General features: G+C 36.7%; 1 protein-coding gene across 5 annotated transcripts; it reads right to left on the bottom strand.

Annotated features, from left to right (window-relative positions):
- Window positions 1-1,315: 1,315 nt before the first annotated feature.
- Window positions 1,316-27,796, bottom strand: LOC124182289 (syntaxin-binding protein 5). 5 transcript variants are annotated; one of them, XM_046569340.1, is made up of 22 exons: window positions 27,010-27,795; window positions 24,038-24,135; window positions 23,113-23,295; window positions 22,661-22,795; window positions 21,821-21,884; window positions 21,524-21,728; window positions 21,348-21,423; window positions 19,946-20,100; window positions 18,133-18,424; window positions 17,798-18,041; window positions 17,438-17,706; window positions 17,158-17,344; window positions 12,657-13,479; window positions 4,883-4,996; window positions 4,679-4,801; window positions 4,460-4,585; window positions 4,120-4,326; window positions 3,890-3,998; window positions 3,442-3,525; window positions 2,623-2,718; window positions 2,365-2,489; window positions 1,316-1,952 (listed from the first exon to the last, which is right to left on the bottom strand). In XM_046569340.1, exons 1-22 carry the CDS (start codon window positions 27,127-27,129, stop codon window positions 1,690-1,692), a joined length of 4,098 nt encoding a protein of 1,365 aa, XP_046425296.1. In that variant the 5' UTR covers window positions 27,130-27,795; the 3' UTR covers window positions 1,316-1,689. The 5 variants fall into 5 exon arrangements, with proteins under 5 accessions (XP_046425296.1, XP_046425295.1, XP_046425299.1 ...); XM_046569339.1 differs by having other exon boundaries at window positions 4,883-5,005; XM_046569343.1 differs by lacking the exon at window positions 12,657-13,479 and adding an exon at window positions 9,259-9,394 and having other exon boundaries at window positions 27,010-27,793.
- Between the last annotated feature and the right edge of the window lie 183 nt (window positions 27,797-27,979).

Consider the following 27,979-nt stretch of genomic DNA (forward strand, 5'->3'; position numbering starts at 1 on the left):
GTCATATAATATATATTATATATTCATATTTATAGGTATTATATTTATATTTTATTTATATATACATACAGGATTTTCAATTCGAATGATACGACGTCGTACTGAAAACGAGTTTCTGAATATGTATCTTCTTCAATCGAGTTGACAGTAGTATAAAGTCTGTAAATTTTTATGCAGACAAAAAAAAAAAAAAAAAAAAGAATAGTATTTTGTTTTCATACATAATACTGAAACGCGCTCTATTAATTGCCCCATTAAACATCACAACCAGAAGGTCGTAATTTCCAGACGATCTTTTCGACTGCAACGACCAAGTTTTTCTATATACGTGTACTACGACCTCCAACTTCTAGTAATAACCATATATCATTTCGGAACACCCTGTATATTAGGCTGGAACGACAATTAATTTCCTTGTTCTATCTTTATTTCGCACAGTTTACAAGGAAGATTGATCCTGGGTCTAGAACATTTTCATCTTTGGTTTCTTTTTTTTTTTTCTTCTCAAACTTGACAATATCTTGAAGTTTCACAACTTCCGATGAAAATTCATGTTTTCTGTTTATATTTTTTGTTTTTTATTTCTAGTTATTCTTTATATATATATATAGATATATATATTTTTTTTTCTCTTTGTACAGCTTTTTGTGCGCTTCATTTTTATCTTTCAACATTCTACTCAGAAAACAATGAAAAAAAGTTAATCAATAAAATGCGACAAATGATGTTCCTAGGTTAAACAAAAAAAAAAAAAAAAACCACGAAGAAGTTCTTTCAGTATTCATGAGCATTCTGTACTATCGTTATCAATTTCGCGCGATTGTTATTTATAAGTTATGAAACAGTTAGACAGTTAACATTATCGGATTTCCGTAATTACTCTCTTCATCAGGATTTATATATAATTTCTGTTTTTCTTTTCGTACACCGATAAGTACAATTTTTCACAGTACAACCGCATTTTGAAAATTATTATGATCATTATTATTGAATGAAAGAAAATAAAAAACCGAGTTTTTTGTCCCCTAATAGATTTTCGTTCCAGCCTACCGTATGCAAGTATCACCATGTATATATGTACACAGTTGCGATTTTATTACAAATACAAAAACAGTCTACTTAATAATAAATAATAGAGGCGTATATTACGAAACAAATTCATATATATATATATATGTGTGTGTGTGTATGTATATTGACTATTACATTATATCCGTTTTTTTTTTAGAACTTACATGCGCATATATATTTATATATATGTATATATATATAAATGTGTGTACATATATATATATATATATATACACATATGTGTATGTACCTATAATTTTTTATATAATCATTATTATTATCGTTATTATTATTGTTTTTGTTGTTATACTTATCATTATTAGTTTATATTATCCATTATCATTTATATCACAACTATAATATGTATACTAATTCATGAATCAATTGCTTTATACATGGTAAGTATTAACTTCATTTTACACTAAATAATAATAACAGATCTTGGAGGATAGGAAAAGGATGGGGGATGCTGATGTGGATATAAAGGAAAGAGTGGAACGAAGGAAGGAAGTAGTATGACGATGACGGGTGGTAACATACGAATGCTAAATCACGTAAGTTAGTTTTAGTTAATAATCTATCATCTTTGGAGTGTCCGTTCGCGTTGTCAAAGCTCTCTCATAGCTGATACCACTTTTTGTCTTTATATTTAAGCATTATACCGTGCGCCGATTGAGAGAATGTCTCAGCCTCGGACATCATGCGCGCCGTTCTGTCCTCAAGTTGCGACAGCTTATCACCTCGCTCGACGACCATCTGATGCGCGTGACTGACATCCCCCATTGCACTGTTCGCCTTCTCTCTAAGACCATTGTTGTTGGTGGTTGGTCCCGGGATATGCTTAGCCACTGTGCGAGAAGCTCGGCCACTCGATTCGCCGACTAAAAATTTAGCAGTATTGATTTCCTTTTTGGTTCCTCAATTTTTTTTTTCAATCACTTTGCCGTTTCGGTTTACACCAAGAATTCAAGTATACGTTTTAAGAAATACATGGTGAAATTTCAAGCCAACAATATGTTTATTCCCGACTCAAGCATAATGTTAACTTTTTTTGTATGAATAGCGGGACAAAAACGGTATATTATTCCCGCTGTAACTTTTTTCCCTCATCTGCGGGGAAAAAGCACTTTTCTCGCTTCGCTCGGAAAGTAAACCCACCCGCGGGAATAATCTTAGACTTTATTCCCTTGTTACATAATGTACTATTATTAGACAGCAAGTAATTTGAATAATGATGCCTTCGGTGAACAGTGTAAGACGTAATTGACAGATATCTACTTTTTATTTACTTACAAAGTTCTTCTCTGTCCAGGCTTCTCGAACCACCGCCAAACAAACCTCGTAAAAAGCTCTCTTTTGGAGGTTCTGGCATCTCTTGACATATGAATATCTCCCCCATCATCTCCGTTAAGTCAGCCCTATAAATTGCCAAATTTTCCAAACGCCCGTTACATGCTATTCTGATTATTTTCTCAAAATAAATGATGTAGATATGAAATTTCTGCGCAACGAAATTTTACGCGAGTGTTTTTCAAAAAAGGAGAAACTCACCAAAACTCGTTACAGACTGTAAACTTTTGTATCTCTGTGGGCGACGTGAGGTACAAACCGTGGCCTTTGTTGCTAAAGCAAAACGTTCTGGCGATTCTGTAAAATATAATATTAAAAAAAAAAGAGCAGGAATTTTTTTTAATTTTTCAATAAGCTTTGCCTTTCTCCCTGCCAATATTCATAAAATGACGTAATTAACGAATGTGAATTTGTCACAGATCTAGTTTTATATATACACTGTTCGATAAATTTAGTATCGCACACACACAGACACACAATTTTATACCGAGACGGATAAATTTTATTTCAACATTTAAGACAAAAATTAAAAAAAAAATAAAAAAAAAATAGTATAGTTCTGCAGATATTTGCTTGATTTTATCTCTTCGGTAATTATTGCAGTGATTAATAAACAGGTATAGAGAGAAAGAGAGAGAGAGAGAGAGAGAGAGAGAGAAAGAGAGAGAGAGAGAAAGTGAAATAAGAAGAAAATTTACATAAAGTTTGCGATGAGAAATATCATCATACGTGGCAACCTTCCTTTTTATACAATATAAATTTTGTATTGCATTGATTGTATGTACCAGATGATATCTGTGTGCTAAAATTAGTGAAGAAAATTAACATTGAAGAGATATAAATTGTCGAGATTTTTTTTGAACAATATTAATTCCGATCCAAGCTACTTGGTATAAGTGTATTGGTGCTGTGTATGTTGAGTATTTCGAGTCTGCGGATACCGGTTATAATCACTAATTGTACAATGTTAGTAAATATTTTAGACAAGGTATTATTGTCGTGTTACGGTATAAAACTTACAGATCGGTATCCTCATTGACAAATAGCTGTTGTCCCCATATCGACAACATGGGATCTTCAATGCCACGTTTTGTAGTCTGAAAACTGTTATATCAACTGTGAGACTAGACCGAACTAAAATTATAAAAGAATAATAACCAGCGATGTGTAAGTACATACCAACTATGAGAGCTATGACAATACAAAATAACTACACGTATAAACAGGAAAAGGTTCTACCGATACTGGATTATTTTAGTCGACGTTTTTCGCCGGCAATAAAAATGAAAAATAATTCCGTTTCCAATCGTGATGAGAAAAAATAAGGAAGGAAACGAAGAAAAAAAAAAATAACAATACAATCGTGCTTTATGATTTACAAATTTTACCAGTTGTTTTTTTTAAATGTTTCCTTTGTTTATTTTCGATTTCTTTTTCGCTTTACCCTTGTAGATATACCTCTTCTTACCTGAGATCTACCAACGGCAGAAAGTCAACGTCTATTAGTAACCTTAGACTCGGCAGGCTATAAGTTGCAATGTGTCCGCTAGAAACGTAGCACACTAAACATACGCTATCTGAAACACAGAAGAAAATGTTAAGATGGCAAAAATTCTAGCTTTTCTCCATCGATTGTCAGTGCCAAGGGACGGCGGTAATAATACAAGGAGAATAGTAACGAATGGACTGTTAATTTACCTTTTAAGGAAGTTATTTCAGCCTTTATTACAAAATCTGTGTCAGCGAGCTGCTGTTTGTACATGCAGGTCTGTGATGGAAGAGCAACGACTCTGGCTTGTTTTTCTGATGTTAATACGACAAATTGTCTATCTCCAAATCCCTCACCCGATACTTGAACATTCAAAGTTGGAGATATACCGGAACTCGTGGATTTTGTTGGCGTTTCTGCGGAATATTTTCAAAACAAGCATTACCGTTTAACCCTGAACATTTTTCAACATTAAATATTTATTACGACAATTAGACGATCCAAATGTGTTAAGTAACGGATAAAAATTCAAGGAGGCGAAAAACTAACTGTTACGATCCTTGCTGTCCAAGTGTTCTTCTCTCCACGATTCGTAAGAGTACGGAATCAGGGCCCCGTTGCAGTCGAGAAATGATATGGTAAGCATGGAGCCCTTCAGTTTGAACATCGAACCACCTGCGCAAAGAACGACACATGTTATGTTTACGACAACAGATAAATGTAAGCTCTACAAAAGTACTGCAATTTCTAAAACACCGTCCAACTTACTGTAGGTGGCAACATGTATCGGCTGCGCGTGTCTCTGTTCGCCGCAGCTCGGGGCGCTGAACACAACCGTAAGTACGGAGCCCTGGGAAGTGCCGATCCACAACGTTGGAAAGGCGTTGGCTTCTGTGAATAGCGATAATCAGCGAGTGATTATTGGCTGACAGAGACGGATATAAGGTTAAGCAAACATATATGACACTTTACCATTCTTCTTTGTATAGGAATCTGCAAATACGAGGCAATTTATAGTTTCCGTTATATTTTCCAACGACGACATGCTTGAACTTCGTGATCGAGTGAAGGAACTGTCCAATTTATCTGACCGGCCAGCATTTCCGAAAACAGAATTTCACTTTATTTCAATGTTATCGGTGTGCCAAGCCAGGGTGTAATATTCATGCAATTTTAACACGTGTGAAACTTATTCTTTTAAATCTCCTTGATAGCAGATTGGTTAAGCGTACATACGCATTGTTCAATACTCCGTTCCACATATCTGACAATATCTCTGTCAATGTATCATTGAATTCTCTTGTCGCGTATGTTAATGGTAACAATTCGAACACAAATCGCAAGATAAATTCAGCCGCTTCGGTTCCCTAATGTTTTCTTCAATAATGTTTTCCACCAACTTTTGCAGTAAAAATTTTCAACCGTTACGTTGGCTTCGTTAATTGTACTGGGAAATTCTCCCGTTTACAAGATAAAAAATCGATCCTACGATTAATATGGTGATCGTGGATTATCTGAATCGACAAAGTTTCGCCATTGCCATGGTCTCGTGCCGATAACCGTTCATCGATTGTCACTAGAGATCATCGATATTTTCAATCGCGTTTCAGTTGATGTTCTGGTACAAAATAAAATCTTGACAAAAAAAAAAAAAACAGAACAAAACAAAAAAATAGAACATCCTCATGAATACCAAGCCTATACCGAGGAGAGCAGTGGAGTCAATTTCGGTGCATACACAGACGTAATTGCGATGTTTAAAAGAGAAGGAACTTCTTTCCGCCAGTGATAATTGTTTAACTATGTGAAAACATATTCGATACGTCGTTATTTTTGACTCCACTAGGCCCAAGGTTAACAAATAAAAGTTAAGCTCGGACGATCCTCTCGTTACTATGTATAATAGATTATAAGTTACTCACCCTTATCTTATTAAGTTCGGAAGCTATTGTTAAAATGTTACTTATTTTTCATTTTTTTTTTTTTTTTTTTTTTCAATGGTTACTAAAACAATGTATAAATATATAATATATCTTTGTACAAAATACTTTGTGCCACGCAAAATCACTCTCTAACGTTCAAATGCTGGTACAGAAGAAAGGAAAATTTGACTACTGATAGAATATATAGTATACAATATATATCGAGGTCGCGCCAACATCGACGAGCAATTACGGTGAATGCACTGCTGCTACTACATGTGATTTGTAGAAGGTGGTGGTAGTGGTTTTGATTCGGTCTTTTACTTATTATTCTTTCTTTCCGTTACTTTTTTGTTTTTACGACGTGTCAAGCAAAGTACGTGTGCGATTTGTGAATAAAGATCAGTGCCTACAAGAGGATATTTAGTCGTGTACACATCTAAAAGATCAGTTCAATACAAATAGACAGGCACTAAAGAGATATAGTTTATATATATATATATATATATGTTAGAGGTATATACCGGGTGTATAAATTCCGAAATACGCATTTCCTTAACAAAAACTGATCGGAAGTGTTCTCACCATAAAAAATAGAATTCTGGTGTGAAAAAACCTGTAGTTTTGAAATCAAAACTTGACTTTTTCAGCCAGTTTCATTTTTCCAATTTTTTTTTTTGTCAGGAAAAAAAAATAAATTACATTCCTCGCTTTCCTTTTTCTTTAGATTCAGTTTTTGAGGCAATAACGTGCCCTAGGATTTGCACATGCAAATTCGTATACACTCCGTATACGCAGACACGGTACAAGGTACATATACAAACGAGGGAAGTTTTTTTTCTTTTCTTTTCTTCTTTTTCTTGTCTTTTTGCAAAACGACACACATGTCACAATTTAGAAAAAATAAATACTTCTTCCATCTTGTAATACCTTTCTTTCCCTCCGTTATAACACTCTCTAATATTCTAGTCGATCGGGATTGACATTTTACGATCAAGGGTCTAGTGATACACATGGATGGTCGTGTTGCGCAGAGGACATTTCTATGTGAAACATTGAATAGTCGAGGTTCAAGAAATTATACGTACATAAAGTAAAGATAAGGAAAAATTAAAACTCAAAAAAAGCCCTTCGGCTTTGGGAATATATCGATTATCGTCGATATCAATGTAGGATGTTAAAAATTTTTCATGGAAGGGGGAGCGTCTATTATTGCAGTGTTCGTGCACAGATACCATGTGAAGGAAGAGGGAAGTACAATTCTTGCTACTACGGTGTATGAAAGTGTACTTTTGACACATCGAAGGTAATAGCATGGGGAAAACACCAAAGTCGTGAAGGCATCGCCTCTGAGCTGCGTCATCGTTGATTTACTGTGATATGGTCTTCTCGAATATCATAAATTCACTTTGGGCTATGACAATTGGGACTTTCGAATGCCAACGAGAATGAAAATGAAAATGAAATTTGATCGATGATTCCTGGACGCAATAAATAAAGGCAAGGCAGACAAGATTTTGATTACAAATTAGGCAGAATCAATATAATCGAAAAGTATTGGTACGAGGATTGTACGTGATAAACTGTAGATTCGGGTATGAGGAGAATTAATGCTCCAATAAGTAAAATTCTTTACATGCAAATGTGTCGGGCCAAAAAAGTCATATTTACAAACTGCAATGCTTGCAAGGATAGTTTTCAACATTTATCTCCAGGATTTTGCAATTTGTTGACTTTGAATCTCCGATACAAGAAATCGGTCTCAGTGATGTAGCTTGATTGAAATATAAATAAACGGAATAGACATTAGAGTTAAAAATGCTAATAAACAGAAATTACTGGGTCAAATAAATTATGAGTATCAACAACAGTAGCAACATTTAAGTCTAAATTTGTATTGCAGAGTCGGTTGAATGTGACATGTTTGTTTTGGTTCGATAAGCACAACATTTAGTGAAGTTGCGGATTCTAACAGTGTCACAATGAAGCTAAAAAAAAAAGTTTAATAATATAACCGAAGTAATTTGCAGGCTTCAAGGCACAATTTAAGATTTAATAAAAGCCATACTTGTGCAGAGCCTCGCAATACAGGGTGACGGTAGGAATCATGCATTAGCAATGCTCGCGGAATACATCGAAATACGAGGACATAGAAACGCTAAACAGTTCTGACGTTTCCTTCTGAGCTTCGAGTGATAATGACAACATCAACGAAACGGCAAACTATACCGTAGAAAGGAGTGTTTAGGATTGAAGCCAATAGATGATAACTTGATATAAAAGGTGAAAAACACGGAACCAAAGACTGAAACAAAAATAAAGATCTTTGATATGTTGAAATATGCATAAATCGTCTTTTTTTTTATACGCTTTTTCCAATATAAATCATGAAACATAAACTGTCTGTAATGTTGTTTGACCGCCGTCGATTGCAGGAGACACGAACATACAACATCGTCACCATTTTCATCATCATATTAATGAGCCAAACTGTGCAGCGATAGCAGCTACGAGTGGTTTATCGTACAAATCGTACCCGGTATGTAAAGGACGGAGGCTTAACCACTTTCTATGTACAAAGGATTTTGTTTTAAGGTTTGACGGATTTGCATGGAATTTGAACAGGTGTCACTGGGATGTTTTTAGGATACCAAGAAATTAAATGAAATTAATCTATCATTTAATTGAGTTTCGTCTAAATTCAATGAATTTCGTAACAACGTTTTTGAGGTGGATTTGAAGTAACTTTCTTAATCATTTCAACGAACTTGAAAGGATTTATTCAAATAAAATGGGTTTATCAAATTGCGTTTCATCTCATTCAACGAATTTCGCAAGGGTGACTTTTCAGGGGCTTTCAAGTAAGATTCCAGAAGACATCAAAGAAAATAAAAGAGTTTTTTTCGTGTAACAAAACGGGTTCATCAAATAAAACGAGGTAAAGTTTTATACGGGGATTACACGGAGATCTATGGATGTCATAAAGCGGCCTCAAAGAGTGGTTAAGCCCCTCGGTACATACTAACAAGGTGTTAAAGAGAGAGAGAGAGCGAGAGAGAGAGAGAGAATAGAAATAGGGAGAAAAATAGTAGAGAGATAAAGATATAGAGAGATAGACACTTTCGTACAATCGAGGCAATTAGGTGAATTTTTCTTCTACGAAAAAATTTTTGTCATGGGTGATTGTACTACCAAAACTGCAATAATGTCGGGCAGTGATGAGATTTTGCTGTGAGGTCGAAGAAGCCGAGGAGGAGTTGGTCGGTTGGTAGCCGCGTATCTCGACGCTGCGTTGTACGTACAGAGGGAAGTTTGATACAAGGGTACCGCCAACGATCGAGGCCCCGGGGCCTTGGTCATGGCCATGGCCATCCAGGTCGGAATGGATCGATGCGGTACTCAGACACTTCTGTAGCTTGCGTGTACCTTGGGAGCGAGACCGGCATACCGGATCCGGAGCCGGAGGTCTGCGAGACGGCAACCCGCTGCCACCGGCTGCGCCACCCCCCGTTCCCTGCATGGCTTTCCCAGATGCAGATGAGGATACGCCCACCCCGTTTATCTACAAACCATAGACACAACTGCACGTAGGGGAACCAGATAATGTTACAATGTTTTTTTGTTGTTGTTTTTTGTTTTTTTTTTTGTTTTGTTTTTTTTTTTCTTTTCTTTACTTTTGCAGGGGAGTGTTGACTGACGCTGATTCCAGTTATATCTTTCCAAATATGTGTCGGGGGTCCGTTTTCATGGTGTCCAGCAGCTTTCAACTGATATTTGACCTTGCGCGTATGCTTAACCCTTGTTTGACACCATGGGTTACAAACAGCCTCACGCCTGTTCTTCGTTAATTTAAAGTATCTAAATCTAAAAAATCGTGTCTATGGCGCCATCTGGATATTTTGTTACATAACCTGTGTAGTTTCAAAAAGTAAGCTTTCAAGAACTCCCAACAGAAAAATTTGAAGTTAAAATATTTAATAGTTCATTCTTTACAGTTATTTTTGTCGCTAGGGTATAAACGACCCCAGTGTGTCAAGTATGTCATTTTAGAGAATTGTGTCAAACAAAGGTTAACGACTTTACTCCTAGGTAATCCTAATGACTTTTTAATCTGCAAATTATTCAATCACGCGACAAATTCAGATGTTCGATGTTCAACCGAGTAATTAAATTGTTATGCGTAACTGTTTGGTTGAGCTGCTCTTTCGCGATACAGTTGTTCGAATCATAGATATGTTCGAATGAATATCAAGAATTCCGTTCTTTTAATGCTTATCCTTTATTCCGCTTATTTAAACAGTTTTTCTCAAGTTCAATTGTCTCTCGTAATAAGCGTTATAATATGAAATAGCGGAATTAATTAGGATTTTTATTCCCACCATTGGATGTAAATACTTTTTAAATAAACCTCGACTGCCTTTGTGTTGAACTTCGAACTACACAAAACTTAATAGTAAATATTGTGAATTTTTGGAAACTGTTGTTTGCCAGTTTAAAAAAAAAAAAAAAAAAAAAAACGGACTTTTTCTGACGTCTGGACACCATGGTGTTAATCTCTCTAGACTAGTCCAGTTCTGATTTATCCCAGACAAATTAGCAACGATAACATTCCATTATCAATTAATTTCCTTTTGTTTTTCTCTGAGAAGCTCGTGCAGCGATTGCTACTCCATGTTTCCAACCGTTCACCACATCTACATTACAATTAGGATTTCAATAGTATCTGACTTGTGTTGAATCCCATTGTATCAAGTTGTATCCTCAACGGACAACTTCCGCAGCTGATGGCGATTGGATGAGCCTTCAAGCCAACTACTGCGTCTAGTTTAGCGGCTACACAGTTTGCGGTTTTTCTTTTACTCGCAGCTAGGTCAGCACAGTCAGTGCGTGCCGCTGCAAATGTGTATTCTCTAAATGCTCTCTAATGAGGGTAACATGGCTGTGAACTGCTGCTTTTTGATCAATCCCTCAACTGTTTTCATTCCATCCCTCCTTCTTACCAAAAGTAAATCAGAGCTTCTAGCCACTGTATCGTCTCCAAGTCATTTGGTTTAATTATAAAGTCATGCAGGATGAGGCTTTTTGACCCTCATTAGAGGCACACCAAGGTTCTAAGCAAAGATTCCTGGTTTCAGTGCCCCTTGATACCTGGGAATCCCTGCTTGCAGCGACTCGCTATCAGGTGCTATTTGTACTAATACGAACACACAAGGTAAGAAGAGTAGGAAGTCAACTGAGTATTGCAGGGTAATTGTGAGTATCTGTTGAGATCACGTCCGGACGACAGATTCTTCTAATCAATAAAATACAAATGAAATGATTTCCTTCCGATAATAGGATGACAAGATAGATGTGTTTGTGTTACCGTTTTTTTTTTTTTTGTTTATCGTATGACAGCGATTGATAAACGGGTTGATTTCTGTGAATATCGATTGTATTTTCATTATTTGGAGTTTAACGCGTACCGATACAACGAGCATTTAATACTGTATCATCAAATTACAGTCGCAGATACCAAACGGTTGTAATTCGGTGGCCAACTGATTATAAGTTTGACAACGTGTCTTACGTATTGCCTGCTCTTCTCACTAATTCGTGCTATTTATTATTCTGGCTAGCAAGCATACCTAGGTATATATATAACGGACAGCTGACTACTGACTAGTGGCGTTTGTAGATTTAAATTCGCGTCACGGCGACCTCGTTTGACTCGTGATTAAAAATATACTATATCTATAATGCAGCAGCGTAAATAGGATTGTGCTCTATGGAACAAATGTGCTAGCGCTTCGCATAATAATTATGAAAAAACATTCAGTTCAAAAAAGGACGCCGCTCTAGCGCGTCTCATTCAAATTTAAGGAACAATCCAACGAAAGACGGGGAAAAAACTAGAATAACAATTGAAAACAAGACCTGGGGTCACAAAATTTGCCCTCCGTTTCCAAGAAATGACATTCTATACGAAAACAATGTGAAGAAATTGTTCGACGTACCCAATGCCTGTACAATTTGATTTGAAAAATGATGCGTTTGATGAGAATATGACAAATTTATGTTGAACAAAAAAAAATTTTTTCTAAATAAAATATGCATGAAAAATTACAAATCTGCTGATCGGTAAACACGAAAAAATCTTTACCTGGTACTCCTGAATGCATAGGCACGCTTGTTTGTTTGTTCTATTATCATTATCATTGTTCTTCAATTATTTACAAATTGCCATTAATTTTACCTTGTACCGCGCTTCAGTGTGGGACAAATAATAACTGGCAAGTAACGCTACGATGTACTACAGTATAATACTAATAACGTATACCGCGAGTTTTTCTAAAAGCGGAACGCTCCGTGCGTCTGATTCAGGCAACCGGAGTTACCGCAAATATTCAGATTGAGCACCGTATCTCGGCTATTCTAAACGTTGTCAAAACAATTGAAAGAACGATCGACAACGTTTCGGATGGCGGTGGCAGGATACGGTGCTCAACCTGTACATGAGCTGTAACTCCGGTTGCCCAAATCAGGCGCACGGATCGTTCCGCTTTTAGTAAAACTCACGATATATTATATGTATATACACATATATGTATATGAATCTGTATGAAAAATCGCTAAGAGTGCAATCCAATAAAATGTATAGTTATGTAATGACGTATGTAAACGAACGTAAAACGATAAAGAATAAATTAAATATATGTACATACATATGTATACATGTATCCATAAGTTTAAAACGTACTTGTTAAGAGCGTTTTCGCTATTCGAACGTACGTGCGACAGTACTGCTTGAGTAAATTACAAGCTGTGTGTATTTAAAGACTTACTGAATCTTCTCATCAAATTCCCAGCAAACGAGGGTCCCCCGTCTTCCCTAGATTTCATATCTGAATGAGCCCCGTCATTCTTCTGATATTTTGAATGCGGTACCGACAAAAGTCTGTTCTCTCTTCTGTGGGGCCACGATTTCCTCGACAAGTCACGTTTAGGCCGTATCGGTTTACCCTCGTTATCAAAGAGGGGAAGATCGTCGGGTCTCTCGAGGGCTTCTTGTACTGTCGCTACGGCCAAGCTACCCTCTCGCCCAGCAGAATTTCCATCCGCCGGTGAAGTTGCACAAGCGGCACTTTCACCCTCATTACCTGCACCTTCCGTAGGTTCTCCACTCTCGGGTATTTCTTCGAAGACCTCGTGACGTGGAGGGCAAGACGCAAATACGGATACCGTCTCGACCTCAGTCGGTGGCGATCCCGTGCCTGCCTCACTTCCGGCTTGGCAAACTCCCACGGATGGGCGTTTTTGGTAATTCGTATGAGGTTGGGGCATTTGAGAACTCGCAGAGGACTGCGAGGCCCCTGTAAAAGTAGTTTTAAGCTTGAGGTCAACTTTGCTCAGTTGTCTTTTAAGGTTGAAACCTTTCCAAGCGTTCTTTTTCCTTCCCGACACGCCTTGCGCGTCCCCAGACGCTGCTCCCTGATCGCTTCCCGATTGATCTTCGGCATCGTTGTCGCTGACGGAATCCACCCCCGTTCCACGACTCGACGACGACGAGGAGCAGGACTTCCCGACTACGGAGCTATTCGACGAGACATCTGCGGATGCTACGACGGACTCCGAGCCAACAACTGGGTCGCTTTGAACGTAGTGAATCTAATATGGATCGTGCATAAAATCAGTTGAAAATGACAAAAGGTGAAGTGAAATGAATGATGGATGAACTGGATGTGAAAGATAACCGGCATTCGTTTTCTTTCTTTTGTTTTCAATGATAAATCAAGATTTAAACCGATATGCAAACGCGGTCTGTCAATGTGTGACTGTTTAGGAGAATAAATCGATGAACAGGCGTCGATGAGATGAGCTGCTGTGAAATGAGAGAGCAGGAGAAGAAGAAAGTACTACGTTTTTTGAAATAGAATGAATGATGAATCAAGAATCGTCGCACTTATGTGGTCGTCACTTGTCATTTCCCGTGGATTGAAGGAATATTTCTTTTACGTTTTTTTTCCTCAGATAGAGAAAATAAAACGAATATGGAACGATTCAACGTCGTTTGCGTTATCAAGTTAGATCTTTAGATCAAGTCTTTCTTTCTTTCTTTTGCTTCTTTTCTCAACAAACTTGCATTAGACGGAAAAATCAACAGTTCAATCTATTTCCCAAGTTCGGATATATTTTATAAAAACTGTAGAGGCGTTCCATACTCGTCTCATTTTCTCTAGAATGAAAAAAGACTATTAAGCGGTTTGATATTTCTCACAGCATTCAAAAATATCGAAAAATAGAATTAAAGAAAAAAATCTTCGAAAAAAAGGATACAAAAACATAATCAAGTGGAAAATATAAAACAATACATGAAAATACAGGCATAGTACAAAAAGAGGAATAAAAATAAACACCCTAGAAGGATAATCGTGGAGTGATGCGTATATCATTGCATAGGTAGGGGCAAAGTTGTGCAAATCTGAAATACATGTTTTCGTTTCAGAATCTTCTACATTCTGTTCACAGGGGGAGCAAATTTTTTCGACATACAGCCAAACTGTAAGATCGGTTTTCATTTCAATTCGTTTCATATGTATTGCATCCGATTTTTGTAGCTGTAATACGAAATTGATGCAGAGAAATTTAAATTGTTCTCCATTTCCTTGATTAGAGCCCTGCAGTAAGTAAGTAGTGGATCATTTACAAATGTCGACGTAACATGATGATAAACGTGGATAAAACTGAGTAAGGATTAAAAAAGAAGTAAGTAAGAAAAGAGTGTAGATATCAGTGTGCAGAATTACAGACTGTAAGCAGCGGATGTTAAATATGATAAGCACCGTGTTACCCATGATGTTGCATAAGAACCATGATGTTACGTACTTCCAGTGCGATGATTTACGACGGTGAATGCATGGTCAGTTTTTCTTTCTCGTCTTCTTTAAGTCACTTGGCGAAGAAAAAAGACGAAATTCTCATTGCCGAAGAAAAATATTACGTTGAAAATTAAGCAACACAAAAACATTACTTGACAAATTCAAAAACGATCACCAGATGTCGGCTACAGTGACGTACATAGATCGTTAGTAATAAACTTTTTAGTCAGTGCTGTTTCCATTTTTTCATCCGCTGTGTTTCCATGTGGTAGATCAAGTTGAATCATTAACGTCCAAATTGGCCAATGTAAATTTGGACAAGCTTCCTCATACTTGTTCTAATTTTCCTTAATTACTCTGGAATTCCTCTTCCTGGCAGCTTCGCTCCTCGATTGTTCTTCGATTTCGTCACATTTTCTTATTTTCTTGCATTTATTTGAAATTGAATAAATCTTCGTGCTGATTAAACGAAAATCCGTGCTGAATAAGTAGTTTCTTCACTAACTCGTCACATAATCGTATCTCGTTGGCGGCAAATAACGGTGGGTAAAATTTTCAATTCAATGTGAAAATGTACTATGTTGTATGCGAAAAATATACGGCAATGACCAAACAAATATTTTTAAGAAATCCTATTTACCCTGCTGCAATTATTAGAAGGACCAACTTTTTCTTTTATGCAATTTTTTAATTTTTCCTATTGTTAGGTGCGTAAAAAAACACGTCTCATTGAACAAATAGAAACTTCTCGCCGTTGTTGAGGGAAGTTAATTACTTACACGGGTGGTTGAAAAATAATCGTCAAGAATCCTACACAAACTGTAAATCTTGCGACTCAAATTCAATTTCAACTTAAAATATGTATGCGTGTAGAAATAATGTCAGGCTCTATATTATTTCGTATTTTACTTCACTGTCTAAGGAACGCTTCTACTTTTTATTTGTTTTTGTTTTGTTTTCTCTCGATTTTATTTACGATTAGTCTGTGTTAGACACAAAGCAGGACTTGTACCAATAAAGCGTATAATTAAAATAAGAGTAAAGTAATGTGAAAAGAATGACCAGTAGGAAAAAAATCAACGGATTAACGATATTCTAAAATTTTACCAACCAGATGTCAGAAATTCAATAACATTATCGCCAGAACCTTAAAAATTCCACTGAAATTTTGTACAACTCTATAGAATATCGCAAGCCCTTACCCAACGAGTCTCAAGAGCGATTAATAATTTGTAAAAAGTTAACGATACAAAGCACGTCGGAAGTTTGCATTTGAAAATTTTTATTATTCCAATTTTAAGCGAGGAAAATTAGTATGAGCGTCCCAAAAGAATTATGGTGCAAGTGACTGATGAATTGGAAAGTTTACTTCCGAAGATTCCTTGCACGTAAGAACTTCCGACTTGAGGTAAATTAGGCTCCAAGGGTTTCAAAAGTAAACCAACGAGGCTTCGGATAAATATTTCTTATGAAAATTGAAAAAACAAAAAATTGTTGCAATTGCAAGCAAAATAGTAATGCCTGTAACATCGGTAAATAAAAATTACTACGATTAATGATCTTCAACAGATGATAACGACGATCGATAATCGAGGTCTGATAATTTTCGGTAACGATAAATAAAAAATAATTACGAGATGACAGCGGTGATGGGCGATATGACGAATGGCAATGGCAAAAACAACACCGGAGAGCATCTGCACGATGTTCTGCAGATGTACACGGCAGTTTGATCGTTATTTCAGCGTATTAACAAAATGAGCAGATTATACCAACTGCGATATGCGATGCAAAAATAATAACGATGACTGATGCAGATGCGGATGTAGAAAATATTGTAATAATCCGACGATTTAAAGATAAAAACCGTAATTATTTCAGAGTCACGGATGATTTTCATATGTGTTTGTAATAATAGTATAAAATCGACTATCCGATCTAAACGGAAAATGACAAGCTTGGCCAATAATTTACGACAATTTTCTTTCCCATTACGAAGCTAAATCAATGTTTCAAAAGAGTAATATAAAAAAGCCGATTCCAATGAATACACAGACACGGTATTGCAAACGGAAAAAATACTGAGTTTGCGTTGATTGGGTAAACGACAAGAAAATTGACAGTTTTCCTGGTACTCGGATATTTTGAGAAACGTGAGTTGAAAGTAGAGAAAAAAAATGTTTTCATTTACTGTGGATATCTTAACACCGTGTTTGTTTATATGTTAGAATCGACTCGATAGCGCCTTTAGAATAATAGATCAATGGGAAGTCGGATCATCAGAAATAAGGCGGCTAGTTTCGTACCAGGAAATAATATTTTGAGGAGAATTCATTTCATATCTTATAAGAGTAATTTAAACAGTAATGAGTTGGCGAATCATTATACGGTTTGCCTACTCGGTTTAATAATATTCTTAGTTTCAATTTGACGCTGGCAAAAAATGTATTATGAAAAGATATTTTACCTGGTCGACACTGGGACTTCGGGCTTTGTCCTCGTTGTCACGCCGCTCGTCGTATCGCTTGGGACTCCTCAACGAACGCTGCGAGGGATCCATGCTTGCGTACAAATCCTGCGTCGTGACAATCAAAAGCAGAGCTCTTTGTATTATGTCCACGATAACTAAGCCAGTTTCTGTACCATAGGCCATTCTGTGAAACAGAAATCAATAATTGACAAGACAATCATTAAACGATGATGAAAATATCAATCGAATAGTTTAGAGCACTCTTAGCCTTACTTACAAGCCGTATGAAGAGTTGAGGCTCAAAGCGTTGATATTTCCAGGCTGTTCTCCGTTAATCCATGGAGAAAGACAGACCATGGTCGGTTGAAAGCCCGGAGCTCTTCTCTGTGGACCGGTCTTTACTTTTAGTGGAAAACTGTATTCAAACGATGGATTTTGAGGTTCTTCCCCACCTTCGGTAGCCAGGCTGCCTCTTGGCGGATATTCGTAATCCGGAGAACATTCAGTTTCCGCAGGCGCGTCGTGAGCGCTGGGAATCTCCAAAGTCTGTAAAAGAAAAAGACTCGATAAATAATGTACAAACATTGCTGATGCTTAAAAGAAGGGCTAAGGATTGCGTATGTCTATTAATTCTTACAACAATTTCGGATTGATCTTCGGTTTTCTTGTACTGAAACAAGATAACGTATCGACTCGATCCGACGATGGCTAATTTCCGGCTTTCCGGACAAAGAAATATCAGCTGTACGGCAAGAGGGTCTTCATCAGAATCGGAGCTCCGAGCTTTCGCTTTTTCAAAGACCTTTCCCGTCTTTAATTTGTAGAGAACTTGGAGCGTGCCAGCAGAAGCATCCCAAAATTTTATGCTACCGTCTGCATGCCTGTGAAAAAAAAAATAACGATAACCATCCAAAGGACAAATAATTTCGTTGAAAAATAATTCAGTGATAATTGAAATCACGACATAATTACCCGGTCAAAACGATCTCGTTATAACTGCTTGAAGTCGGGCTCCATTCTCCTCCCGATATCGGCCAATCGCTCTCGCTGAACCCGGTACGCTTTTGAGTTTTAGAGCCGACGGAATAGAACGCTGGAATGAGGTCTGAAGGGCAGTCAGCAAAGTAGGCGCAGCAGGTTACTGGAGATTCATGGATATCCATTGGATAAGGATTCTCAAAGCAAGGGAATCCCGCCGAATGGAGATCTATAACGACTAGATCATTGTGGAGGAGAACGACAACTGCGTATGGATCCTGAAAATCTGTTTGGGAAATAACACTTTCTGTTATTACACATTTCATTAAGTTATAGTGCGAATAATAAATGAATAATGTAAAATTTCGTGCCAAAGTACCGAAGAAGAATAAAGAAAAAAAAAAGGTAAAAATTAAATTAAAGATAAGATAAAATTTGAAATTTGAAAAACTTCGATAAGAGTAAAAATTTTTTTGGATACTTCGTGCAATTCTCATTTGTTAATAATTCTGTTAATACTAGATATTGATACGTTTATACAATGCAATAAGGGACATAAATCCGCAGGCTTTATTCATTTCATATTTTAATGGTAGTTTAATTGTATAATGTTGCAAATACTACCGACACCAGGCGTACGTTTATGCGGGTGCATGGACGATAAAGAAAATGGCAACATCGATTGTCGAAACGGTGAAAAATTGTATCATATTGAAGTTAGTAACGTTATCGTAACGATTCGTGCTGATGAAAAACCGTTATTTCGCCATTTTGAAATTTTCTGAAATTCGTTAGACCGTAATAAAACAAAACACACTCATATTTGGAAATCTTAGTTCCTTCAAAATCATTGTAAAATTATAAAAATAGTAATTTTTCACCCAATGTTTCGTTACGATGACGTTACTAACTTCAATCTCGTAAAATAGTTGTGAGAGGAGAGAAAACAAATGATAAAATATAACTCTGACAATAACTATGTGAAAATGAAACGAATAAATAACAGTGCTGGAAGCAGCTATTGGGTGATATTGCAAAAAGCGGCACGGTGCTCAAACAGTTCATGCCCATACTCGCAAACTAATTCCTAAGGAAAGAGGAAAGACTTGGCTTTGCAGTAAAATATTCTTTCAGTCAAATCGATAAAAATTCAACTGCAAACTGGTTTGTTTTTTCAATCAAATATTACAACTACCCAACTTCAATATAATAATATATCATAATGAGTGTACTGTCGTTTCAGAAAATCGCGTTAGCTACATATTATTTAGATCGCAATATTATTCTCGCTCGACACAAAAACCAAATAGTAAAATAGAATTTAAGAAAAAACAAAACAAAAAAAAAACCAAAAACAAAACGGAATAATTTTAAAAGTAACGACTTAGAATTTTTGCCGATCGGCAAGCAATAATCAGACTTAGATAACTAATGCCGAATATTTTTCCGAAGTTAGAGCTTATGAGAGTATCAACTGAAGATTGTCATAAACTTGTTCTTTGGATAAGATACAAAACTAACATGACGAGGAAAGAAAACTGTCCGAAGCATGAAGCGTGACGATAATATTAAGGAGAAAAAAACAAGAAAAAAAAAAAAAAAACGAAAAATGACTGTGAATTTAGATATAAACGAATTTGTATAAACGGCATTAATACTGATGCAATATCGAAATTTGTATGAGAATAATAATTGATAACAATAATAATAATTTAATTAATAACAACTGTAACTTGTCAATATGTAATTAAGCGAGAATTTCTTCATTACTTATTTAGTGACTATACTGTTGGTTGTATGTTCGTACCGCTGGTCCAAGGACTTTCGCACAATGTTACGAAATCCACGACATTATGTTCCATTTCTAATACCGTCGTGGTCTTGCCTTGAATGACAGTAATACTCGGCGTTCGACCTGTTGTGTCGTACGCTAGTCCTCCGGAGAATATAACGTAAGCTTCCCTATAAAATAGGTCAAGATAAAAATATGTTATTCCTTATTTGTCGAGGGTATCTCTGATACATTCGATCTCTTTTTCTCTGCTTTTTCATGTACCATAATTTCTTTTTTCTTTTTACAACATTCAATTTTATCAATTTCTTTCCTGACAATTTGAATGTTAGTAACAATCATCGATTACGATTCTTGCCAAGATTGTTGCAGATAATAAATACAACGAATATTCATAATAAGTGAGATTTTTGCATAACGCGGGTGGTCATTTTAATTTTTTTATCTTCTTTCTCAGGGGAAAAGGGGGCTAAGATCTTCTGACATATATGATATCATAATTTTCAGTGCTTGGAGTGCAACGTGCCATCATGTTAAGCGGGTGCTTGCTGCAGTGCTGTGTGTATTTATATATAGTTATAAGTATATATTTTGCGGTGCAATTATTGCATGGTGATCGGAAAAACTCCGATTTCTCCATTACGAACTATACCGCCTGTGTACCTTCACTCGTTCAATTGTGTACAGGCACAGCTAATTTTTATATTTTTTCGCCCCTTTCACTCACTCACTCTCTCGCTTTCCTTCTTTCTATTCAATGAATTATTTGGCATGAGACGGAACAATTCGTACTCAATGAATCACGTGAGATTTCGCAGTTATGTTTTTTAGATTTTTACTTCTACGAAATCATGAAGAATATTCCCATTATTTGGAACCGTTCAAGTTTTTCCGAAGGTCATAATTCTTTGACAATATAACATCGAACGTGAAAATGAAGCTGGTCTTAAGTACGCTACTCAAAATAAGCTTCACACTACGTAGTATCTTGACCGAATATCGCAATGTCACCGACGTTTCGCGTCAAGTTACCTTTAAACACTAAAACGAAAACGTCACTTACGATTTTCAGGGTAAACATCCCGAATAGCAAAACGGAAAGTGCCGCGGAGAATTTCCAATTGAGAATTTAAGATACAGGAAAAATCCTCACACCACAGTTTACCAGTGACCCTTCAAAAATCATTGAGAATAATTTACCAAACTCTACAGGTACTAGTATAAAAAGCCATTTTATATGCATAAATACGTTTTAGTTATTCTCTGGTTAGCGGATGATCAATGACAAGCTCAGCTCGTTTGCAATTCATCTACTACGCTTTACTATCGTACCTTTTATAACGTCGTTTTGCTATTTGGGGAGCTTAACATTGATGCAGAACTGAATTTATCTTTCTTTTTAGCGCATTTGTCTTACCCAGATCTTGATATCTTCCATTCCACTTTCTGTATCGGCTTACAAGCTTCAGGAACCCCATCTTTGGTAGTTTTAGCTACAAATATATTGTAAAAGAGTAAGAAAATAAGCATCGAACGATTATCGTCAAGGATTGTTAGCAACTGTAAATGACAATCAGCTGCAATTATACCTACCATGGGGATGCGTTACGTTTATCGGTTTCAACTGGCGCAATGCCCAAGTTGAGAGTGAGCCATCAGTGTGGCTGCACATAAATTGCTTGCCATCATGATGCCACGATATTGATTTTAAAGGCTCTGTTGTTTGGCATCGATAATCTGGACTCTTGAGCCGCAAATCCCACAGCACTATTTGCCCAGACTCGTACCCTATGAGCATCTAATAAGGAAAATGAATAAATTATCAGTTTGTAAAAACAGAACGGAGGAAGAAATTTTATGGATAGAAGTAGAAAGACTCGCAAGCTTTACCTTACTGAGATCCAAAGGATTATCACTGAGATGAATTACAGCACCTGGATGGGTCTTCCTTGATCTAAAAATATGTAAGAACATGGTGAAGTTCGACTTTCTTTGGTACCTTTATTCCTGATTTTCGAATTTTCTAGGATTGCCATAGTTGGTTCAATTCTATTCAATTATTCTATGTAAAAATTGTCGGATTCCTCCTGTTTGTTTTTGTGTTTTTTCTAGTTAATTTCTACGGACTCAGAAAAAATGATACAAGGGAAAACATATGTACGTTCGCATCTATGCTCAGGGGCGTATTTTCATGTAACATGATTAACGTTAGCATATAGGGATGAAATATTGTAGCAGATAGAAACACGTCGTTGGAAATAAGCATGTTTCAGGCTACTAAAGGTTAAGTGAAAACGTACTTATTCAATAACAATATTCATTGCTTTTCCCATGAAGAAGGAGAAGTAGAAGAAGAAGAAGCAAGGCTTGTTTCAAGAGTCACACAATTTGATAGCAGGTTGGTTACTCCTGTAACTCGTTTCCAGTTTGTAGGTACGATATCCAGTATTTGATAAAACCGGAGAAAATCGAGCAAGAGAAATAACGATAAACATATAACGTTCATCAGAAGGGTAAGATTTTAGATCCTATTACCTATATTATCTTGTTTGTGATACCTACGGAATATCTTTCATATTTTTTTTTTTTTATTGGTACTTTCGTTTAATCGATTTTTACAATAATTCATGATCCTCATATCAATCAAAAAAGTTGATTAAATTATTTTGCAGAGTTTTTCCCAAATTTATGACATGTATAAATATTTTTCGAAGACAGTAGTATACTTACACTTCTATAGCTTTATTCCAATTGATAACATAACCAGACAAAACAAATGTCTCGATGTGAAGCACATGGATATTTCCTCGCTCTGTACCAACGTACAGCCATTTACTCTGCAGTGGTAGGTGTATAAACGTTATTCTGGAAAGAAGGAATGAATAATATTATCAGTATTAAACAATTTAATAAAAATAATCTTGCTAAATTATTATCATCAGACTACAGAAATGGCAAATATTGTTATTGAATAAGTACCACACAGTGCTGATGTGCATGAAAGTTAATGAAATAGTCGTAAAATTATATGAATGAACATCGATTGAACATCGACAAGAGTTTATCTATCTGTTTAATTTGTCTCCCAAGATATTCACAGAATGCAAAAGACGAAAAGCAAACAAAAAAAGTATGGATATTTATAACAATGATAATTATGGTAAAAATACAAAGGAACATACCTTTCCCGCTGGAATTTAAGACTTTGGACAACCTGTGGTATTTTTTGGCGAAAGTTCCACAGATGTAAGGTATCGTCGGCAGTGGCCGATACAAGAGCACCTTCATTGATGAGAAATTGCATTTGAAGAACAGCGGATTCCCCATCGTGTTTAACGTGTACATCAACGCCAGGTCTTCCCAAACTGACGTTAATAATTTTTTGCGTTTTCGACGTAGTATTTGTTAAGATAATAATAATATTGAGTATATGGTAAATACAAAAGAAGATTCAATTGACTTTCCGAAAATATTGGAATAAGATTTAAGATTACAGAATTTCGACTCGTTTCATGGATATTCAATAACATAGACAGATGAAGAGGATAAATTAGCCTGCATATATGCAATGCGGGGTACATTTTACTCTGTCTGTTCTCTGCAACCGAGACTACATTTTACCAATCGTCATTTTGTCTCGGGATACAGTTATTGGAAAGATTAAGTAGTGAACTGAGATGTCGGCCAATCGTGAAAAATGAGGCAACAGATCATACTGAAGTTAGTAACGTTCCCGTAAAAATTCATGCTGAAGAAAAACCGTTATTTCGCTATTTTGGAATTGTCTGAAATTCAGTAAACCCTAATAAAACAAAACACACTCATATTTCGAAATCTTAGTTCCTTCAAAATCATTGTAAAATTAAGAAAATAGTGATTTATTCGCCAATGTTTCGTTACGATAACGTTACTAACTTCAACCTCGTAACAAAACTCGATAAGTAAAATGTATACTCGGTTGCCAAAAACAGGCGGAGTTTGATGAACTGTACCCTAAATTGCATAAATGCAGGCGGATTTCCCATATTGTACATTAAATCACCAATGTTGTTACATTTCCCAAAAAGAACCCGACTTACAATACACAGACAGTTAATAAAGGGATACATTCGCAGAGAGCCTGTCTTCGTACCAATCGCCAACAGTCGCTGAATAGGATCAAACGCTATGGCGGTTGGCTGGAACGGAAATCCGTGCCGGAAGGTCTGAAATTCAAATAAAATTGATCAATGGCCACCTTGTTAATGTAGACTGTGGCAAATGTGATAAAACAAAATGAAAATAAAAAAAAAAAAACCTACTCTTCCGTTAACAAACCCTTTTTATCCCCGTTTCTTCCATACGTCGTAATTACGTATATTTTTTCAGTAGTATGTTCGTTCCGGTGGCAAACATTCACGGCATGTCATGCATTATGAAAAAGCGCACAGAGAATTTTTTCTTTTCTCATCCGAACGATTTTTGACGTTATTCGTGCTTCAAGCTAATAACACCGCGTGTATAATAAATGCGTACATATATATGTGTGCTACACTTTTAACTGGTTCGCGGATGAATTTTTCAGAGACGATAACGGAAGCGCTTACATAGTAAATGGGGGCGTATGTATGATACATAAATATCGTATGACCTCGACGCAAGAGAGCTTGCAGGTAAATGTGCCTAGATATCTGGATCGAAATAAGAGAACAATCTAACGGTAGGAACGCGGGCGTAGAGAAATTAAAAAAAAAGATAATGAAAAAAAACATGGGGAAAATCATCTCTCAAGCCGCGCTGAAAATTCCCCCGGGAAAAGCCTATCCCGACATTGTTTACATGCTCCCAGGGCAAAACACGATACGTGTATATATGTATGTACATATATACTATACGTACAATACGTAGCTACCATATTTCTACCTTTTTCGCCCGATATGTTTGAAACAATGAAAAAGCCCCGGGGCGTACGTAAAATATACCTACATACTAGCCCTGAATATTATACCTTTATGGAAACACTGAGATTGTGGAACGATTTTTTTGTGCGAATTATTGTTACAAAATATCAAAGCAATATGATACAACAATGTGCGTGTATTTTTTGTATTTAGAGAAATTAATTGTCACGATACTCGAGTGTATAAATAGATACACTTGTTTTTTTGCTTGAAAATGTTGCTTGGACGATGTAGGTACTAATTCAAATACAAAGTTTCAAGTATAGGTATTTATACACTGTACGTATATAATGTAACTTTTATTCACTACATATGTATACATAACGTAACTCGAGGCACAAAGTGAGCTCGCGGCGGGCTGGCTATTGTTTCAATAGATAGATGAAGCGATAAACAGAAGAGGACAGGTAGTTAGACAAAGGGAATGCAAAAGGAGACAGCTGACTGCTGCTGCTGGAGCAATATTTCAAACCAACTTTTCTCTGTACAAGAAGCGGGTAAATGAAAACTGTTTTCCGCGCTTCCCTGTCTTTTGTTACACCCCTCTTGGTAAATACCGAGATATTATCATCTCTACTTCAATATCTATGCATTATATGCAACTCCTGAAATTTTATATACGCGTATGCGTCTATGTCAATGGGCAATACGCATGTATCTATGTATTTGCTGAAAAACACCCACGGAATTCTTTAACTTGAACGTCATTTGCCCATCACAAAGTGTAAGCACTGTATAGGTATGTATAGTTTAGTGTGAAGATCCAGTCAAGCGTTACATGATTAGAATTCGTAACTGCAACTTCTTAATTCGCTTGCGCGATCAAAGATGCGCTGTGCAAAAGATGGCGGATTTATGGCCAATAGGTGTTACATATATAGTATAATATATATATATATATATATATATATATATATATATATATATGTATATATAAACATACATGTCCGCAATGGAAGATGGGGTAATCCGGGTGAGATGGCCCGCGGTATAGTTCAATACAGTAAAGTACATAAGAAACTATACCGTGGGCCGCATCTCTTACGTATGGCCATCTCACCCGGAATCACCCTCCATACATATGTGCAGACCAAAGTTACTGTACACCTGCTTTAACGGAGATCGCTTCCGAATCCTCCTCCTCCACCTCTTCGTCGGTATTCTGATACAAGAGTGCTAGCACGAGCGTGATTACACAAAGCAGCATGAGCGGATCAATACAACGAAATTTTTCCATGCATTAAAACCGCTCCAAAAACTACACTCTCATCTCTCCAACCCTGTCGCCGACACCACCGCTGAGCGGTACTCTCTTCCTTTGTTTGCCGGGGAACCGGAAAATTCAAACGATCGTTAAAAAAAAATACGCTTCATACCTATATGTATAGATTTAGGCAGTTGGCTCGTTTTACACACAACCTAAAAGGAATTCTTGGGATACAACTACTGGCATAAATCTTTTCACCTACATAGTTAAATATTTAATTAAAAGATTTTTCCATGATTCGAAATAGGGTTGATATTTTGCGAAAAAAGTTACATAAACTCGACCATTCGCTGTGTTCTTTCATTTATTCGGTAACGGTAAGCGAATTTTGAACTTTCCGAATGTTCATTCTATTTCGAAACAACTGAAGCTCGTGCATTTTATTTTAATTATGCAGGTGTATGAAATAGGAATTGGGATAGCAATTGGCAGAATAAAAAAAAAGGGAAATGATAAATGTTTATTTGATATTGGTCGCGAACGACTGCAATTGAAATTTCGACGTATAGAAAATATAAAAAGTGTCAGGCAGATCTTGTAGAAATTCATCTTGATGATATGTTGCATGAAACAAAACACTACGAATACGATCGACGCGGTCGATCTAACGACTGTTTAGTTAGCATGGATGACAATATTGATAGATAACGTGATGGTATAGACCGACATCCATGCAAAACAATCTCTTATCTAGATGTAAAGATGAATGTCGATAAATTGTAATTATAGAGATGCGTAAATCGGGTGTAGGGAGACGGCGTCCATCGTCATAGAAGCCTGACACACATACACACAACCCTGCCGTAACACATAGATAGATGAATGAAAAATGTAAGCGGTATTGAAACACGCGAGTAGATCAATCAGCTTACCTTTTTTACGTTGAAATGATCGGGGCGGAGGGTCTCGATGATTTCTTGTTCTGGTTTCACCTGTTGACTAACCGTTGAACGAAACCCGTCAAGAACACCTTTGAAAGTGAATTTTTTCATCGTGTTTCGATGAGTTCAATTCTTTTAATGTCTATTTTCCTATGGTACAGACGAAAAGAAATGACCCGATGACATTTATAGACGCGTTAAAACGCCGTCTATCGCTCGCGCTCTCTCTCTCTCTCTTTATCTCTCACTCTCTCTCTATATATATATGTATATGTGTGTGTGTCACTTCCCCGATACGTGCAATGCAGTGCAAATTTAACGGGCGAGATGCGTGATGTAGGTAGGATGACACGAGACCAACGTACTGTCACTGCAACGACACTGCACCGCGGTTTTAAACCCCAGGGGATAAAACGGAATCGGCGATAATCGCAGTACGAGAATGGCCGGGAAATCAGTGTTGTGATAACGCGATTTGTGCTACCCTGGATGTCCTTCGGCTCTAACGACAAACACAGTTACAGAATATCGCGCATAGTTTTTTAACTAGACGCCTACGCAATCAACGACCCGCGATCGCTTGTTTCCTCGATTTATAAACGCGTTTATCTGACATTTCAATGTTTATTCACTCCGCTGCTATACAACTGCGTGACAAAACTTCCACTCAACGGCAATGCGGTCTTGCTGTCAGATCAATAACTGGCAACAGGCTTGTGGTCCTCGTCACTGCCACCGCGTGGCCACCGAGTCTCTATCCAAATCAGAACTGAGCGTGCACCTAACAAATCGATGTCACAACCGTGACGCCATCTTAACCGCCATCTTGGTTTTACCAGGCAGCTTGCTGCTAGGTTTCTCTCTACTGCTAGCAGTTCTTTCAATGAATGTTTTTTAAGAGTTATTTGCTTGATGCTTTTCAGCCACAACTTAACAGAGAATAATATGGTTGGTCTCTTCC

Source organism: Neodiprion fabricii, chromosome 5 (assembly GCF_021155785.1).
Source record: "Neodiprion fabricii isolate iyNeoFabr1 chromosome 5, iyNeoFabr1.1, whole genome shotgun sequence".
Taxonomy (NCBI): Eukaryota; Metazoa; Arthropoda; class Insecta; order Hymenoptera; family Diprionidae; genus Neodiprion; species Neodiprion fabricii.